The 20701-nt window shown below is 37.9% G+C and overlaps 1 protein-coding gene across 1 annotated transcript; it reads right to left on the reverse strand.

Moving 5' to 3' along the window:
- Positions 1-1761: 1761 nt before the first annotated feature.
- Positions 1762-20671, reverse strand: ACADSB (acyl-CoA dehydrogenase short/branched chain). Its single transcript, XM_054831152.1, has 11 exons — positions 20606-20671; positions 16176-16335; positions 15150-15250; positions 14146-14352; positions 13511-13681; positions 11274-11399; positions 10779-10871; positions 8104-8193; positions 6471-6608; positions 5708-5807; positions 1762-5024 (listed from the first exon to the last, which is right to left on the reverse strand). The coding sequence occupies exons 1-11, from the start codon at positions 20642-20644 to the stop codon at positions 4954-4956; spliced, it is 1296 nt and encodes a 431-aa protein (XP_054687127.1). The 5' UTR covers positions 20645-20671; the 3' UTR covers positions 1762-4953.
- Positions 20672-20701: the final 30 nt, after the last annotated feature.

A 20701-nucleotide genomic window follows, 5' to 3' on the forward strand; every position in this document is an offset into this window, starting at 1 on the left:
GCTCACGTCTGCAAGTTGACTCCTCTCCTGTGTCACACACACCCAAAGCAGTCCAGCCCTGCCTTATCTGGTGATTTCTAACAGGCGGTTTTAAAACTGTCACCAGTTGTGACAGTGGTTTGTGCAACACTTCAAAACTGACTGTAGGACCTCCAGGTCTGGCTGGTTAGAGAGTGGAATTTACATTTCGGCCCACACATGCTAATTTCCTGATTAGGTGACCCCCAAATAACACAGCCTTGTAATGTTAAAGTTGGAGATTTACTGCTGTATTTTAGGTTGTCCTGTTGCTATTCTTTTTTTTTATTATTATTTTTGTAACAGAGTGGTTACAGCTTGTAATAACTTTCCTAAGAGATCCCTGCAAAATTTTTAATGGACAAATGTTTCTGCACATATATATTATATATATAAACCCAGTTCTGAAAGTGCTGGTTACTTGGCTATCGAGACACAGCTTCCTGTCAGGTGGGAAGCTTTTTCTTTAGGATCTTCAGTGAAGTCACCTTGAGATTTCTTTATAGGTAGAGTCTTCCAGCATTAGGAGCTCAACAGCTAATAAGATACACAGAGGAAAAAGTTTCAGAAAGATGTAAATCCAAATGACCTTGAAAGACAGAAGAATACATAAAAATGTTTTTGCTGCCTGTTGAGACCATCCATCTTTTTGATTTATATTTTAAAGTATTTTATCCAAAAAAATGTTACACTGTACATTGCACGTTCTTTTGAACATTAATATACCCATACAAATGGATATTTGAATGCTCCATCTATGAAACAAGCTATTATGAAACAGAGTGGTTAGTTCTACTCACCTAATGTATTAGACAGTTATTGCGCATGAACAGAGTATTTTTAGAGGATAATAAACGCCGAGATTTCAAAGCAGCTTAATAAAGTCTCTAGTATCAGATAATGAGACATTCCCTCAATGCTTTTAAGCTGGACTTTGTTAATTATAGGAACTGATCTTACAACTGGCATATTTAACTGAAATTATTATTGTAGTTCCTATTTGTTAGCCTGGATTCTCTATGCATTGATGTTTGGCTGTCTCTGGTGTGGGCTCAGGAAGAACTCTTGCTTCCTCTCACCTGCGCGTACAGCCCACCACGCTACGTAGCTGTAGGCAGTCAAAACCAGAAAAGTAAGACACTTCCTAACCATGCCTCCTCACCTGGACGCAGACCAAGGACTTACACCTCAGGGAAGACAAAACACTCTGTGACAACTGTATTTCAATACAACATAAAATGACAAATCACATGAAAATTCTTTGGGAATTGTACAATACACGTTGATCTCCCCATCAAGCTCTCACCTGATTTGTGCCTCTGCCAACGGTTTGCACAGTGGTAACAGGTAAATAATTATGAAGTATTTGTGGTAGCTGTTAACCACATCCATGCAATTCTCTTGGGAGAAGATCTATCACAGTGGTACACTCAATACATTCTGGGGTTGAGGAAAAACGTTTCTTCAGCTTTCATGTATTCAATAAGCAAGCTCAGGAAAGTTAAACAGCTGCTTTCAAACCAGCCTGTGATTCAAATCAAGCTTAGCTTGGTACGAAGAACTTGAAATGTGTCTCTCACCGAAAGCTTTCCAAACGGAAATGCAATAACATGTTAATTAGAAAATTCTTTACATAGTGAAAGGCTCCCAGTGAACAATTACTTTATATTTCACATAAGCCTTTTCTAACACAATCTTTATATGGGGAAAGGAAAATATGAAAGAAAAACCAACAACATAGAAAACATTATATAAAATGTTGTATTTGAGTATTTCCCATGTAGCAATTAAACCTTTCTGTGGAAACCTGCCTCAGACCTTTATCACAAACCACAATAATACTAAAGAAATCTGACGGAAGATATATTCATTCTCTCCCAGTACAAAAACTGCAAGATCTGGGACACAATTTAAAATGACAGATTATTAGAGAACCATTACCTGATGTACAGGATTAGCACTGTATCAAGTCAAATATAAAATTCAGGCACTTTTAATACATTCTCAATACAGGTCTTTTCTTCTAACTGTGGAAGCCCAGATGCAACGTTTGATACTGAAAATGCTGTTCCAGGGCAATAGGCTAGACTGACTAAGGGCATATAAAAGGAAAACTCACTGACATAAATACATATGGTGTATAAAGCAGCTTTGAGCCCTGCCATTAGCACAGGAAGCCTCATAGCCTTGACCAGGCCAGCTCTGCAGCCCTACACTGACTGGTGCAGCCAGCACCACCAGCACTCCTGTGCTCACAGTGCCAAACGTAGAACTGCCATTTATGACAGTCCATAAATGCCTGTCCCAAACTGAACAGGGGGTGAGGAGCACAGGCAGCTCTTAACAGCTCCTGGACAATGGCACAACACATCTACTAAACCAACGTCTGCGTTAGTGCAGCAACGGAATCGGGCTGAAGGGGATAAAACAAGTTAACTCTTCCCAGAGTCAGTGACCAGAATAGCTAATGTTCTCCACAGTGGTACGTGCCCTTTAAAACCGATGAAAGAAACTCAGTGGTTATAATTAATTTGTGCGCATATTCCTCCACAGAATTTTCTAGACAAAAATCAAATACAATACATACATTTCTTTCAAAAGTTGTTGTGTATAGCATACAGCATATAGAACTGAGACATGCGAAATATTTACAGCTGTAACATTAGTTAAAGGCTTGACCTTGCTTTTCTGAGAACTGTTGAGCAGCTGATGAGGCTGTTCAGGTTGTTTCCCGGACTATGGCATCTGAGTTCAGACTGTAGGAAATCACATTGTTTTGATTTTTTCCTTATTATTTTTTCAAATAGATTCCTGACACAGTTCTACACAAAGAGACAGTCCTTTTACATAATCCTGGATATCCAGCCTTTAATAGTCCTTCAAAGAGCTCTGCACTTTCCTCCATAAAGGGTTTGCTTTTAGCACTATATTAAGTCAGTTAAATATTGCCTCTCACTTCCTAGCCCCATGCAAAACTGCAGAAGCCAAGCTAAGACAGTATCTCAAACTAGGAGACCTATTAAACACTGTGAATCAAAAAATGATCTCTGCTGACACTCATGTTACCAAAGCAGGCTAAACTGCAGCAGCTGAAGACTGCCTCACATTAGCACAACTCATCACATTAATCAACACTAACTCAAGCATTTTGTAGTATGGTTATGATAATTTTAGACTTGCAGATAGATTGTGTTGAGCAGAGTAACTGTAGTTAACTGTTGAAGTGTCTGTAGTCTTAATTCTAGTCTAATAATCTCCCCAGCTGTTTCAATTCAGCTGAAAGAAAGCCTGCAAACAACCTGAAATGCATTAATAATGATAATTATGATAATGGTAATAATAATAATTCTAAAAGAAAACTTCAGAAATCATCTAGTCTACCCTCCTACTCTTGTATTTTGAAAATCTCAAAGCTGTTGATCAAACTGATATGGGAGGGGCTTTTTTATTGGCTTAATGATAATTACCACATTAATTCTTCGCCTCTCAACAGGCAAAGCACGTCTGTAGGGGGAGTAATTCACTACAGTAGTTACTTCCCTTTGAAGCTGACAAAGTCAGAAAACTTTTCCTCCTTGCTTGTTTCTTTGTATAAGGCACTGCAGTCCGCTTGTTTTACAAAATCATACTTGTTAAGTGTCATTTACCCTAGTTTTGCTAGAAAATCCTTTGGGAGTCTCAGTCTGTAACATTCTAAGCTCCCCTCGAAGTGAATCATCACTGACTAGCAAGCTTTAAAAATTAGATTCTTCTAAGTCAGCCAAAACCAGAAAACCAATCCTTCCCTCCCAAAACCACTTGAAACAAATTGCCAACTACAACAATTATAATGATTTTTCATATATTAAGCTTTCTATCTCTTGATTCTTAGTTAATTAATTCTCCAGCACTGCAGAGGTTTCTGCCATAAATAAAATGTCTGATTTCAAAGTAAACAGAGAGGGACAAAAAAGCAAATACCTCTCAACCCACCCCCCCTCTCTAAAGGAGAAAAAACTGCTTAGAGAACGGCTAACTTCTGTGAGGGAGTTTTCTAGTCCCTCCCTAACTCCCAGGAAGGCTCTGAGGATTAAAGTTTGCAAAATGCACCGAGCATGGAAAGGCCACTGTGAGGTAGTATCACAGCATTCCTATTACCTAGCCTGTATCTCTGTCTTTTTGCAGAACTACTAGAGCCTTCTTAACCCCATTTCACAAAGATTTCAACTCAACCTTTTCTGAAAAGAGAACTATAAATAGCCTCTTAGATTAAAACCCTTAACAGCTGAGAAGGCTGGAAAGGGAGGTAGATATTATCCACCTTTCAGTACTACAAATTGGGGCTGAAAGGGCTTAATTACCAAGATATACTTAAGAATACACTAAGGGCTGCTATAAAAATTACTCCAATTACAGCAGCTCCACAGACATGGCTCCACCTGGAAAAGAGGAAACCATCATTTTTGTCTCTTTCCACATACCTTTCCTGTACCCCATGCTAATAAAGAGCATAATGAACAAACAGCAGCTTCACACCGTGCAACAGTTCTGCTGCACGTGTAGAGTCCTTTCTTCCAGGTGGCTTAACGGAACCTTTCACATCAGGCAAACCGAGGATTTGGCTGCTTTTGTTTTCACTTTGAAATCTCGAAGTGGAGATACACTGTTTGCATAACCTAAAGCAAGAAAATAATTTCAGGCAATGTATGAGCTTAGAAGTGTCTTAGGCAGAAAGAGATACTTTTTACCCATGATTTGGATTTGAATGTGGAATTCATGATTTCACATAAATTACACACTCACTGTCCCGAAATGGGGAATTCATGGTTTTCCTTAATATTTTGTCTGTGATGATGTATTCTTATTTATGATTTTTATAATTACAAATAAATGTGTCATTCACAATGAATGTTCAGTGAAATAATTTCCATTAACAGTCAAGAAGTCCTTATGGTTTCAGTACTCCTGTGCTAAGTTTTTTGCAATGGTGCTCAACTGGATATTTGAAGTTCCTTCGTATATTGTACCTGAAATCAGAAGAAAATAAATTAGAAGACTATAAAACCACATTGAGTATATAAATAGAGACCAAGATATTGTTCTAACAGTCCCATTAGAACATTTACAATTATGAAGTGAAGCTTTACTAAGCAAGTTGTAGAAACAGAATTATTATTTACACAAATGTTCATATTTTATTATCTGCAAAAATTAAAATACTCTTCTGCTGGTACAACATAATGACAAGATGTTTTCCTGAAAAGCAATTCCTAAATAAGCAACACAATTTAAGTATTTACAAATGCTATCAGCAATAAAAGTCTAAGGGTAATACTGTTAGAAATGTCAAAATGTTAGGTCCAAGGATTATACTGGTAAACAAGGAAGTCTTGAAAATAAAACTCCACACAGATTCAGATCTTAAAGCCAAAGAAAGTATTTTCAATTTTTTTGAACTGGAATTTTCTTAATAGAATGGGACACAATGTGTGTGTCTGTATTTTCTTGGTATCTAATTAAACATTTTAACTAGCCTTACATACACAGGTATCTATACCTAAAGTTTTACCTTCTTATATCTGAGCCTTTGAATCAGTGTTGATTACAGTCTCATGGAAATGAGATCTTAAAAAAAAAAAACAGTCATTCATCCCCAAACTTTAATGCTACTAATGCTACAAGAAATACTTGTTAAGAAACTATCACTCACCTATCTTGCAGTCACGATAGTACTTTTCTATTGGATAATTTTTTGTGAATCCAACACCACCCATCCATTCAATGCATTTACTAGTTGTCAGTGTTGCAACCTACGGAAATAGTTTCTGAGTTAGAATTTCAGGATTCAACTTCATGCAGGTGGTAGTAAATTTTATTCTCTGTAGCTATTTAAAGTAAAATCAAAACAGCAATTAAAGCAGTTACTAGAACAAGTAGGAGGAGGAAGGACTGGTATTTTTGTATTCATCTTATTTATGCAAGTTATTTTAGAATAAAAATGACACTTTTCTAATCAGAGGACGTCAAGAATTCACTAACTGTTATTGCGATAGTTCACATGCTGCACTATGAAACAGACTAGCAGTGGTACACAAGACAGCAATTACAAAGAGGAAGAAGCAATCCAGTTTGGAATCATATTAAGACTTGCAGTTGTGACCAGCAGAGTTGAAATGGTCACAAATGAAGTCTCACCGTGCCATTTCTCCAGCGACAAAAAGAGAATTCTGAGAAAATGAAACCTCTCTAGATGAGCAAAGATATTAATTCACTTTCTCTGTTAATGTTTTTGCTTGTTTTTCAAAACTTTATTTAGGGGTGTGAGTTCATTCTCCAGTGGCCTACTTTACATTAATAAGGTAAAAGTACATTTGCAGATCTCACAGCAAAACATGAAAAGTTACACATTCAGTAGCAGAAGAAATGTTTAAACAGCAGTGAAATAAATCCACTAGATAAAGAAACTATGTTACCTCAGCAGCGTAGTATTTGGCCATGCTTGCCTCCTTTATGAACGGCCTTCCTGTTTCTGCAAGACGAGCTGCGTTGTAGGTGAGCAACCTCGCTGCCTCCAACTGCGTGGCCACCTGAGCTATCTGATGTTGCATCCCCTGTAATAAACACGCCACAAGTCAGACAGAACCGGTACTTAGTACTCAACTGGAATTTCTAGCAAGAACCATTCTTTTCACCAAGGAACATACCTACACGCTAAAATAAAAATACAAAACCTAGATGGACTAGTAATTCTGCACATCTCTGCATCGATGACGTTGATGTTGGAAAACTTCTGGGCCACCAAAGTCTTTTAGGGAACTGCACTCCCATTTTCTTTTTCCTTCTGGGATTCAGCAGTACTGGGGAACTTCTTGCCTGACTGGCTAGACAAGAAGGTCCAATGTGAACCTGTGTGCACCCATGAATATCAAGGAAAATTTCAGCCAAATCTTAACATTCTCTTCAGCACCACAGAGACACGGGTAGGTCAAAGCTGTGAGCTTAACTGAGAAAAACTTGAAAAAAGTACCTCTTAAATATAGCAGAGAAATAGCAAGGTGACAACCACTTCTTCCCATGTCCCATAACTATGAGACAAGAGTTAGGAGCAGCAGGAAAGTCTAGAGATTGTGACTGATGAATGGATTCAAAGGGAAGGAAAAAGGTGACGGAGGTCATCTCTAAATGGTAGGTATTACAGAAGAATAGGTTTATTTAAGGAGACCCAAACATTATGAGGATTGAAAAATGAACATTTATTTGTCTAACTTGCTCCTAAAACACAATGAAACCTTTCATCTTATTAGAACATTAACACTGCTCCCTAAAATTTGCAAAAATATATATGCAGGTCAAAATAACAAAATGATTCAGCAATTATAAATTCCATTTCCCATTCAAAAGACGCAGTTCCAATAATTTCCTAGATATCTGTGGGTGCTTCCTAGAATTTGTATAAATTATGAGTAGTACTAATGTTCCTTCCCTTCATCTGAGATGTAGGTTTCTTTTAACAAGAAAATTACTATAGTAATTACAATTATATATCTTCCTTATTAAACTATACATCATTTTTGCAACAAAGAGTCTTTTTCGTTTTAAGATACAGATATTATCATGAAAACTAAATGTCTTTGTATAACACAGGAAATCTAATAATTCAATCAGTTTTCCTCATCTTTTTATAATTTCTAGTGTCTCCAGAAAAAGGCCTTCCCCTACACCTCATGAAAGGGTATAAAAACTGGAACACATTCAACATACTGTGATATTAAAATCAGAAGAGAAAGGAGTTCCATGTGTATTATTTTCAAAGGCAGTGAATATACTATCAAGGAAAAGGAGTTACGTTAATGATGTTTTGAAGTTTTAAATGATTTATATGGTACTTGCAAAGGCACATAGCACTGAATTTATGTATTTTACATGGCAGATGAATGCTCATCTGAAATTGTTTTGAAAAAATCTTCTCAAATATTGAGAAATAGAGACATGACACAAGACAGAGCACAAATTATGCAAATCAGATTACTCATTTTACTGACTTCATCTACTGTGCTAATTACTACTCTCTTGGAGGAAACTTCGCACGTGTTCATTAACAAGTACCTGGAAATCAAATACGCTTTTCCCAAACTGGACTCTCTCCTTTGTATAGGGAATCGTATGGTCAAAACACCCCTGTGCCAGTCCTAACATCTGTAACAAATAAGACATACTGAGGTGAGTTAAGACAAAAAAACCCCCAAACTTTGAGGAATCAGCCTATTCCTCACTATTCCATTTGTGAAAGAAACTTTCTTAATAAAGGCAAAATATTTGTGAAAACATGATCACTAATTTTTGAGTAAAAGTTATGGGTCAAATGGTTGCACAAATATTAAGTATTTCTGGCAAAATTCTTAATTACACAGGAAAATTACTATAAACTAAAGATCTATAGATCTACATTACATTATGAAAGGAAAAATAATTTGAATGATTATTCAAAGCTATTTTCATAATAAAAATAATGTCTAATTTTATAGAAGACACTAGGCTGTCAGAATTGGCAATTTATATCGGAAGTTAGAAAATTAGTATAATGGAAGGAAACATAACATTTGTTCCAACGTTTTCTAGAAAAAACCCAACTCAACAGAACAATTTTAGAAGACCCATTGTCTTTTCACACACTCTCTTCACTCAGCAGCAAAGACAGCAAAACACAATTGTTACCTTGGAGGACAACACCCAAAAAACTACATCCAAACATTTATAAACAAGTAACTTGCATCTACCTTGGTGTCTGATTTGTTAGCCTAAAGATATATTCTGAAATCTGGAAACTAAACTAGTTTTACATTTTTTTAAACTACCAAATTTTGAGAAGGGTATTCCATTCCAAACAAGATAGTAAAGAATGGACCCTGCCTTTCATCTATCTTGGAATATATAGCTATTAGAAAGTAAGATCAGTTGGTTTCATTATAGAACTACCATCCACCTGAACACATTCGTTCTACCTAGCTTCTTTCCTAGGAAAAACAAAGCTAGGAAATTAGATTAGGGGAAGCATCAAACAAGTTAAAAAACCCCCAAAAAACCCCAAAAAATCCAAAAAGGAAATGAATGGCATGAAGAACTATCAAAAAGCAAAGTAACAGTATATGTAAAATTGGAACCTCATAAAACTTCTCTAAGTCAAGACAGGATACTACAACGTGGCAGTCAGCTGTCACATCAATCACCATGGTCAAACTCTTTTTAATGATGTACAATAGTGTATGGGTATTTTTGGCTAGATCCACATATTAAGCTGAAAGCCAAGGGCCCCAAGAAGATAAAACGACGACTTTGGGTTCAGACATCTAATCCTTAATTATTTAAGGTTCTAGAAGAAAATCCCCACAATACATAGGAAAACAAGTATGTGGGAAAAGAACGCAAGAAAATAATACAGTCTGCTGCTAATAAGCTGTATTGCCAGATTTGTTGCCGCCTTATATAAACTCATATAGATCAACTTCAGCACCTGTAACAATCTACGCAGCTACCTTGCACTAAAACTATCTGAAACTTTTTTCACAGCCACAATTACATTTTATAAGATGTTCATTATCTTTTAAAACTATTACTACTGCAAAACTAAATTCAATACTACAGGGCTTTAGAACTGCTGTTCTTGTCCATTCAAGTACATTTCTCTTCATTTGAAGGTGCCAAGAAAGTAGTAACTAAGATATAACAACTACCTGACCTTAACTTTTAATTAGGTTATAAGTGTAACTTGGAGTAATTAAGAGTAAAATCCAGATCATGTATTTTACTGCCAGAGCCTCTATATTATTTATATCTCTGGGAACAAGGGGGCCCACAGCCCTAGTTTTTAAATGCCATATCAGACCAAGTTTAATCACAGATAATTTTCAGAAATTATGGAAAAGCCAACCCATTTAGTAGCATAGTATACTGCCATGTGGAAAGTCTAAATTTCATGAGGACTATTACTTCCGGTCTGTTTACAAATTAGGGCAAAAGAAAAGGGAGATTGGTAGTACATACATATTACACCTTATACAGCACAACTACATCCACATCAAAGTAGAAACAAAGAAAAGATTAATTTCAAAAGTAAATTAAAAATATAAAAACTTGTAATAAGTAATTTTATTATAGGGCTGAACCTGATTGCCACTGAAATCAGCAGCAGTCTGAGATCCAAACAACAAAACACAACATTTTGAAATAACTCCAAGGTCAACAGTATTATCCCCTAAGATGCCATAAGGTGCAATTTTCAAACACAACAATGAACTAGGATACTTTTGCTATTAAAAAAAAAAATCATAGTTATTTTAAAAATAAGTTGTTGGGAAAAAATCAGTTATCATAAGGTCACATTTGGCAATCCCATACAATCACACTTGGAAGCATTAATATACATTTCAGTGTGTGATATTTTCCAAAGCTAGTTTTCTTTGTAAAATAAATTTGCATAATGGAAGATAAAAATGTTGATATATTTCAGGAGCAGTAAGTTAACCACCAAAGACAAACTAATTGCCATGTAATGTTTTCTAAATCTATTGCTTATGTCACTGAAGGACAATTTTACCATTTACAGTTCTTTCAGTATTTTACTGTAACTTAGATACAGGAATAGTGACATCTAGTGGCAATTTAGCTTTTAATAAAGTATTTTCTAAATAGTTTATTCTTACTAGCTTTAAATATTTTGTAAATGTCAATCCAAATTCACACTTATATACTGGTTGTATTCAGTATTAAACAAAATTACTCACCTGCGCAGCGATACCTATTCTGCCGGTATTTAGCATTCCAATTGCATACTTATAGCCTTGTCCAACCTGTCCTAGGATATTGGTCTCAGGAACCTGAAGAATAAAACCACTCAATTATTCCTCTTCTATTGTGCTTTGCAACTGCTAGTATGGTTCACAGGTGAATCAGTGCACGTTTTATTTACTGTTCTTCGTAACTTAAGGCATAAAACATAAAACTAGACATTTGATTACTAGAATATCTGACTAGAACATTTCCTGATACATGTGATTATAAACTGATCACTGAGAAAAACTGTATCAAAATTTAAGAAACCCAACCCCCCTCAAGACTTCTGTGAAAGAATAGGGAGGAAAAAGTTAAAATATGTCAAACAATCAGTATGTCTAAGGAACAAAAACATACTGGGAATTTAATTAACATTCTTTCCTTCTATATGGTCAAGCTTGAATTAGACACAAATTGTGCTTCAATAGCTAGACAACTTACAATACCTTAACGTTTTCAAATGTTACTGGGCAGGTAGAAGATGCTCTGATTCCAAGCTTGTCTTCTTTCTTCCCTACATGCAGTCCCTCTGTGTTGCGGTCTACTATGAAGCATGTGATTCCCCTGTACCCCTAGGATGAATTAAAAATTAATCAAGAACTGTTTTTTACACTAATATCACCAAATAGTGGTATAAATATCTCATTCCAGTACTGAAATTTTATACCTGCTTAATACTATATTACTAAATAAAACACTGGCACCATCACCTGTTCCTTCTATGCCTGCTAATTATGGTTTAACAAAGGCCAGAGATACCTTCCTATTAAAATATTCCATGTGGAAAATATAATCAGAACAATCTTAAGTTCTCTTGATAAGACAGGGGACTGGTATTCTGTAAATGAAACAAGACAGGACTGTAGTGTCTGTCCGTACTGAAAATCACTGGGAAAGCAAGTTATTGCTGTGCTGTGAAGTTACTGCTTGCTGTTGGAACACAGGTCACAGTCAAACAATGGACTGCAAGACGACATTGGGTATCTTTTAGACTAAAGTAGTCAAACAAATAATGGCTCTAAACCCATCTGTCAGATGATTCTATAGGATGCAAGATTTTACTTAAGCCCAATTACTTCAGCTACTCTTCTCATGGAAGGCTGCATACATACTACTCCTTTTAAGGTTGTCCAAAGTAAGAGCAGCAACTGATGAGACTGGTGTCACTGGGAACTGTGCTTGAATATTCAAAGTGCAGCATAATTGTAAGTATTGTAACAGACCTAATATAACACTCAGAATTGGTGCACATATTCTCCTTGTGATTCCAGTTTGCAGAATATTGACATCACTGTCTCTTCACTTTAGAGAGGTAGTGGGAATATAATAAATAAAGTAGTTTGGAATAATTTTGATGGTTGTTATCAGAAAGCTCAAAGACTTGATTTAGTACCAGATAATGATCTGGGCAGGACACTAAACAATGCATGTGACAACACAGAGATTGTATAGCCAATCTAAATTCTGGCATCTTCTACATACAGGCTTACAACCTTCACATCTTTGATGCCTTAAACTAGATTCTTGAAGTACAGAATGGTGAATCCTGACAGCTGTCCCTTTCTCTTTTTCCCCTCTGTGTAATTCTTATTCCCAATTCTCTTTCCTTTCCACTGCTCATTCCTGCTCCCTCAGCATTCCCCCAGCCAGAACCACAACAGTGTCTCTTATGCAACATGCTACAAGGTTCATGAGACAGAAATGCGAGGTGTTCCTGGCCGTGTTTCCATCTCTTCCTGTCCCTAACGTCCACAGCACCTCCTCTCACTGAGAGGGTGACACTGAGAGGCAGGAAAAGTTCTGCGGTTCTTCCAGAAGAGTTGCCTCTTGTTAAAGAGGAGGCTGCTGTTTCACCTCAATGACAGCCCATCTCACCAAACGGGAGCCGCTGGTGCAGTGTGTACACTGCAGTATGCAATTCTACACTGGTCTGTTCTCTCATTTATACTGACGTCAACTGTTACTTAATCTTTGAGCAGCACTGACTTTTAATCTCCTTCTTAAATATTTAAAAGCAAATTTCTAACTTTAAGAAGACAATGTATTATATATTTTTTAAATGTTACACTAATACAGAAACAACTCCAGATTATAAGGCAATGCACAGCAGTTAACAATTAAATAAATAAAAGTTTTAAACAATTTAGTTTTGTGTTTGATTATCACACTACCGTATTGGTATAGTACATTTTAAAGCCTGCAGTTGACTTTTCTGAATCTACTACCTATATCCAAATTGGTAACAAAACTTGAAACATGCATGTTCAGCTATGTATTTTTTCACCTGAACATACTCTGCTGCTGTATTTTTGTCAGTTTTCCAATGCATGTAGCATAAGCTCTACTTTGCCTTTTAACAACAGCAACTTGTCAGTTAAGTCAGAAGGGTTGGAAAGACTTTGACTGTCTGCTCTTCCATTACTCAGAACAATACCAATGCACGCTGTGCTCTTCATCCAAGCAATTACGATTCTGACATTTTTATTTTCCCTGGTGGGAGGAATTTATTAAATTGCAAAGAAAGTTCTCAGTTTTTGTTGGGAAATATTTTTGAACGTTTGCTGTCAGCTAGGAAAAGGTTCAAAGAATATTAACATTTAATATCAAATTATTAATAAAAAAAATCCATCATTTCATACATCATCAGCCGTTGCTGAAATGCAACTACTCTTTAGCAACTTACTAAGGACGGATCTGTATTTGCCATGACAAAAAAAACTCCTGCGTGTTCTGCTAAGCTAATCCACATCTTTGAGCCATTGATAATATAGTAGTCTCCTTTCTTTTCAGCCCGAGTCTTCAAAGAAAAAGCATCACTGCCAGATCCAGCCTCCGAAAGACAGAAACTGCCTATCTGTCAATTGAAGGGAGAAATTAATTTTACTTTTTACTGAACATATAGGCACAACATGCAACAAATTCTGCAATGAAAACAGTTAGAAACAAACACAAGTCTCTTAAATTCAAACATTTTAAACTGTTGCATCAAAGTAACTAAGTTTCAGATATGGAGATTAAGAATAGAAGCTCTATGCAATTACATGTCTCTCAAAGTCAACTGCTTTAAAGTTCTTTTCCACAGTAAATTAAATTTTAATGAAACTAGTAAGCACCTTTCCATTTTTACCTCTCCACTATGGATGACAGGATGTATCTGTATCTCCACAGATCTCAGCTCTAATCTGTGTTTCAAAGTTCACACATATTTTCCAAAGCTGCAGTAACATTTAGTTACTGAAAAAATAAAAAAAATCCCACTAATATTACTTAGCTATTAAAAAATATGTTAGAGTTTAGTAAAGTGAGACTTTGACTTACTGTATCTTTAGCGACTCTGGGCAAATAAGTTCGCTTTTGTTCTTCTGTTCCATATGTGGTAAACAACTTATTTGTTAGTGTATTTTGGAGTTCACATAGAAGAGCTACAGCCGGATCAACTTTGGCCAATTCTTCTACCACCAATATGATTGAAAAAAATGAAGCTCCAGTTCCTCCGTATTCTTCCCCAAGCTCAATACTCATCAGCTGAAATGTAGAAGATGCAAATATATCAATCTGTTAGTTCTTGTCAACAACTTGTTAGTCCAAGCTGATACTTAAGAGATTAAAATAAAAACCACAGAATGTAAACTATTTCCAGATCCTTCCCCAAAGACCTGTGTTCCTTCAATACCCTTAAACTAACAATTCTTCACAGAAGTCGGTAGTCAATTCAGGCAAGACATAACTAACATGCAATACACAGGCAAATCATCACCCTAATTTGATTACATTTTCCAGAACAATTGCAATCTCAACAGAAGTCTAATATTTAAGTTGTTGTTGTATAAAATGACATTCTAAATACAGACAAGCTTTAAGTTTGACAGCAGGGAAGGCTAAAATTGAATCCAGGAATGATTAACAGGTTATCTGCAACACAAGTCCTTGTGGTTGCCCCATAAGGAACATAGAAGAGTCCTGATACCCTTTTCCAGCAACACTTACCAGAGTCGTCATGGTTCTATGCAGTTATGCTTATCCAATTAAAAAACCAAAAGGGGAAGGGGAGATAAGGAACTCAAAGATAAGAGGAAGAATGCAGTATGGGAGTGGGACAGATGGAAAGAATATTACAGGAAAAGATGGAGAGTAATAATACAGTAAAAAAAAAAAAAAAGAGAAAGTTGCCCTGCTGATAATAAATCCCCAAATTGTAATATTTCAGTTCATTTGAATTATATCCTTCAATCTTTTCATCTAAAAATCCAAAAAGTGCACAGCTAGAGATTCATGAAATGACATCACTTTCTGAATAAAAGATTAAGTAAAAGTGTGCAGACCCCTTGTTCAAACAATCCCTGTATTACAGAGTCTTCCATCTTTGAATTCTGATCCATTTTTTGTACCAAAGGTGCAACTCGTTCCTGAGCAAATTTTGTCACTGTAACAAAGAGAAGAAAGAGTGTAAGTGTTCTAACACCCTGCTTGATCAATATAACAGTAATATGGTACTTCCAACAGGTTATGCATGTATTCCCTGACTCTCCCAGACAAGTTAATAAAACGACAAAAAGCTGCCCAAGTGAAACAAGGTAATGTGCCACAAGGCTCACCTATCACTTCTTTCTGAACTCAGCTGCAACTCTCTAAACCAAAACAAATACTTTCTATAAATTCAGAAACTTTGAAGGCATCTCAGCAACACTTATGCAACATTAGGTGACCAAAAAAAAATTAAGAAAATATTTCAAATACACTCTTTGTTTTATTAGCTGTATATCTTATTTCTTTATAAGTTAAACCTGCAGTTTGGGAAGATGGTCTCAGGCTTTAACACATGCTATTTTGAGTGCACAAAGTCCTAGAAATAAGACTGGTTTTGTTTAACCGGAGCCGTTTATAAGCTCTCTCCCACATGTGCAGGTCCACATTCTTTCACCTTTGCCCTGAGGATTCCCTCTGAAACACGGTCTTCTTTGTGCAGGCCTGGCTGCACGGCAGACACATTACATCTGTCACCATTCTGGGTATACCTGAAATCTCTGAAAACCAGCTAGAGCAGTTAACTGTAGCTGAACTAAACCTTTTAGAAAGGGCACAAGTCAGTGCCAGGCAACTTCACTTCTACAACAGCAACAGTTTTAAACAGTTAATATTTATTTATGCAGAGTAAACTGCACTGTGGTATGTGTAACTGTGCTATGGTAACATGGAAAAAGAACACTGCATTCTCCTCTTGTGAACTAAAGCAGTTTTAACATTAAGAATAAACAAGAACTACAATTAAATAATGAAAAGAAATTTTTAAGCTAAAATCTCCCTTCTGATCAGACATTTCTGAATTTTAACACACAGATAACAGGTACCCATATTTTTCAGCATCGTCTCCTCTTCGGTGAATGTTTGAAGTGGAGCACAGACAACTCCATCGCTGGCTAGATTTGGCATAAGTTCTGATTTGGAGGATCTAAAGACACATGGAGAAGCCCTCCAAGGAGCCAAGTATGCCGGCAAACTTCTTTTCAGCTGTTGACAATAAATACAGAACATGCAAGCAGTTAATAGATTTTGTATTTGCATACAGATAGCAATACACAATTTTACCCAGTGTTTTTATTCAGTAAACAAATAGGAAATATAACTTACATTCAATGTCTAGTTTGAAAGTTTTTGAGAAGGTATACACACCCCCACCCCCACCCCACGTGCTGAAAGAAAACTTCCTTTAACTACTCTTCTTTTAGGCCCAAACAATTTTCTTTCTAGAACTTTGCTAGCACAATGTTACTCTACAAAGTATTCGCAAACATTAGTCAATTTTAGTGTTTACAGCAAATAAACCCTGCTGATAGTATTTATTTTTATAGATGATTTAGCAATTCTGCTGCAATATTCATAGTAGTAAGTGTATATTTTGATAGAATTGGTATCTTCACTAAAAAATATGATGAGTAAATGTGAAATATACACACAAATATTTTTTACAGAAAACCTGTCAACTTTAATGACAGACTTAGGTTTCTCCTTGATTTTCTAGGCATCAGCAACTCTTGTTTCTAAAGCAATCTGATAGCACTTCACCTGGATTATTGGTATTTTGCTGTGAAAGGGTATAACTTTTAACATCACTGTGGATTTTTGTATTCAAACTGAGTTCTTATCTACCACTTAATGGTTTTCAGAATGAGCACACATTTCATAGACAAAGCCCTGGCATTTGAATGCCTCTGAATAGTTAATTTCTATATAGTTAGTTTAAATACTATAGTTAGTATGTTGAAAGTACCATGTAACTAATAATTACTGTGTCTTATTTGGTTGATTTATTAAAAAAAGTACAGGAAGGAACTAAAATTGAGTAACTTATGCATAACCTCTCCCCATTCATCCATGATATACAACAATCTCAAATGATATCACAAAGCACTGATGGACTTTCTGTGGAAGTATCTACAGATCGGATCTTTGCTACAGCTATCTGTCACTATTGCTGTGTCAGTGTGTGGAGATATTCCTGCCTTACCAAGACAACTGCTGACAGAAACCCCCAGCAGAGACTCAGCTGTGCCATAAAAATAACGTATAGGAGCATATGTCTGCCGACATACATTTTTGCCAGCACGCACTCTTAACCCCACAGCGAGCAGACCGACTGTGCTGTAACCAGACTGCTGTTTAGCTCACAGAACACAGGACAACTTTGCAATGCACACTGTGATAGCAGCATTCCCCAAGAAATGGCAGAAACTTTGGGGTCAGGAAGAAAAAATTCCTTTGATCCTTCTAATAAGTCACTCTCTCCCATGCTGGCTTTCAACATCTGTCATCTCCCTGGCTGAAGAACTGATGTAAAGCAGATCTACGGACTCCGTCTGTCTTAGAGACAAGATGCATAAATCTATTATGGTAAGAAAACTCTGACTTTAGCATAACCAGTCATACATGACAAAAAACCCCCAAACAAACAGTATGAAGCGGTAATATAGAAAACAAATATTGGTGTGAACATTCAATGTTCATTCACATTCAACACCTCTGGTCACATAAAATAAATACTGACTAGTGGGGCTGATTCATGAATACAAAGTCTGGATGATCAGCAATAGCTGAACACTTTCAAATGAAGACTGTTACTGGAGTCACCATAGGTCTTCACAGAAAAACAAAGACGGAGTTGCTTTAATAGAAATAAAATCCAAGACAACCATGTTCTGGAAGTTGTCAGTCAGGAATAGATTATTCACGGAACATCCAGCTATGGTAGCGTCACTCAACACCCAGCCGTGTAGCACTATTAAACATCCACCTGTGCAAGTCCATACTCTTAGCAAGGTCTGAGAATGAAAAAACTAAGTATATATATACACATACATATATATATATTTAACACGGTACACTTCCTGAGTAGTTACAGAATTACAAATCACACGTATTTCCTGCTTCTTCCACTACTGTGTTTCCAAGTACAAAAAAAGAGCATTTTTCTTTTCTGATGCCATAACCAAAGGTGAATCAATGAGAATATTTCACCAGTACTGACCAAGAACTGCCAGGAAAAATGCACAGTGCTTTTTCAAGAATACAAAACTTTCTGAAAAGCTGCAAGTAGGTATGCTCAGTAGGCAGTACTGTTGAAACAACAACTGGTAGTACTCTGGGATTACCTCTACTTTGGTTTGATGGCACCTCACACTTGGATGTAGAATTATCGACCACACAGGTGACCACATCACTAAATGCATGCGGAGGACTCTGCCCTGCCCAAAGTAGGAAGTGCAGACTTTGTAGACTAAAAAATACACAGATTTTTCATGAAAATGGAGAGCTGGACAAACTTGATTAAAAACAGCTCAGCAAGGTCAAGGACAAGTGCACAGGGCAGTATTGGTGGAGGTGACCTGCCAAACACCTCGCTAGCAAGCAGAAGCTTTGAAAGGCAGCAAACAGCTCAGCGTTTGTTACATGTTACAGCCATCACAGGAGGCCTGCTCTTGGCCACAACGCCAAAGGTTTTGAGAAAGTTAGCACTGACAGTAACCACCACTTAGCTCCTTTCCCCTCCTTCCCCCTCAGCAGAAACCACCCCAGGCTTTCACTCAGACACTCTCCTCGTGCAACCAACTCACTTGAGCATGGCAGAGAAGGGTGTCCTACTGCAGCAGGAGAAACAAAGGCAACCCATAGCATATGTGTGCAGACATAGTTTGATAAATGCTTGTTTGATACCTGATTGAGATAGCGCTACAGGACAAAAGGAATATTCATAACAAGGTTACCTTGAAAAGTCTTAAAACTAGTAGGACAGCCCCAAGGAGAGGACCAACATTGGCAACACCCACACACTGAGCAGCAACCCACAGGTATGCCAGAGGAACAGCACGGTGTAGAAATGATTTTTATTTCAACATTTAGATAAAAAAAATCAAGTTACTACATTATTGTTTACATTTTTATACTTAGAAGTCATACAGTCATATAGTATTACTAACTTTCAGATAGTTGTTTAAAGTGCATGTATGTTACCCAAATGCTTTGATACTGCTTCACTTTTTTTTTTTTTCTCCTTTTTTCTGTAGGTAAGGTAGTGATGTACACTGCTACAAGATTCAGACTGCCTGCCCTACTAAACACACGTATTTGAAAATTAGTTTCTGGGTTGCTGATAAACAGAAAAATCAATGTTATCTCAATTCTTACGTCCACCCCAGCTCTTTAAAGATTGGTTCTTTTGGTTTCCTTCTGTTTGTTTTACAATCTAAAATGAGATTTTAATGCTGGTGGACCTGGCAGTACCATTAAGATATAGATTTTAAAAAGGCCAAAGCAATACATTTTCCTAAGCTCACTTTGCTTAGGACTTCCACTCCTGTATCTGTCCCAGCTGGCTTCCAGACAGCTCCTATTTCTCAGCAGAGAAGCCCCATCACAGGAAGCTTGCTTGCCCTCATTTATGGGGTTGGTTTTCCTTTATTTCAATTGTCACAACACACCCACAAGTTGCCACGAGAAGGTCCCAGGCCAGCACGTCTTCTCACTCTGCACAGCAAAAGCATGTGTGTGTGTCACAAACCCAGGTTTTCTGCTTGTTTCCTTCATCTTTTGGTTACCCTTACAGTGCCACAAGTCTTCTGTCTGTTTAGGTAACTAAAGGAGACATCAAAGCACCTCTGCTGCTAGAGCTGTGCTGTCCTCTCACAGGCACACCACCCACGGGCTGTTCCAACTACAAGCCGTTTCACCAGACTTGCAAGAACTTTTCCCAGCGGGACCTCATACCACCCGTCCATACAAAAAGCCACAAGGCAGAAGGAGAAAAGGGCTTTCCAAACCCACCCTCATCCTCCTCACCCAGAGCTGCAGCTGAACCGGCCGAGCAGACCCCGCACCCCGCCAGCTCCGAGCCCCAGCGAGCGGCTCCCCGGGGACCGCTGTGGCGGCGGGCTGTCACTCTCATCCCCCGCAGGCCGCAGCCCGTGGCGAACGCGGGGGAACGCGGCACCCCCTTCCCACGGGCGGGACCGAAGGGCCGCGTAACGAACATGCGAGGGCCTCCTCGGCAGCGCCGCGCACACACGGCCCCCACCGCAGCGCTCGGCGGCCTTAACCGGCGGTCTGAGGGGAGAGGCGGAATCCCCCCGCGCCCGGAACCCCCAGCCCAGTGCTCCCTCAGGTGCCCAGCGGCCTCGGCGTCGCCCTGACAACGGGCGCGGCCGCACCCGCAGGCTCGGAAGCACCGGGGAACGCTGGCGCCCCGGTGGGAAGAGGGTGCCCACCCCGCTCAGGCGCCCCGCTTCACCTTCGCGCAGCTCCTCAACCAGCCGCCCGCCGCCGCCATGTCGGCACCCGTCCCGTCCCGCCCCCGCGACGTAAGGGCCACCACCCCCCTCGCCCG

This window comes from Grus americana, chromosome 7, assembly GCF_028858705.1.
Source record: "Grus americana isolate bGruAme1 chromosome 7, bGruAme1.mat, whole genome shotgun sequence".
Lineage (NCBI taxonomy): Eukaryota > Metazoa > Chordata > Aves > Gruiformes > Gruidae > Grus > Grus americana.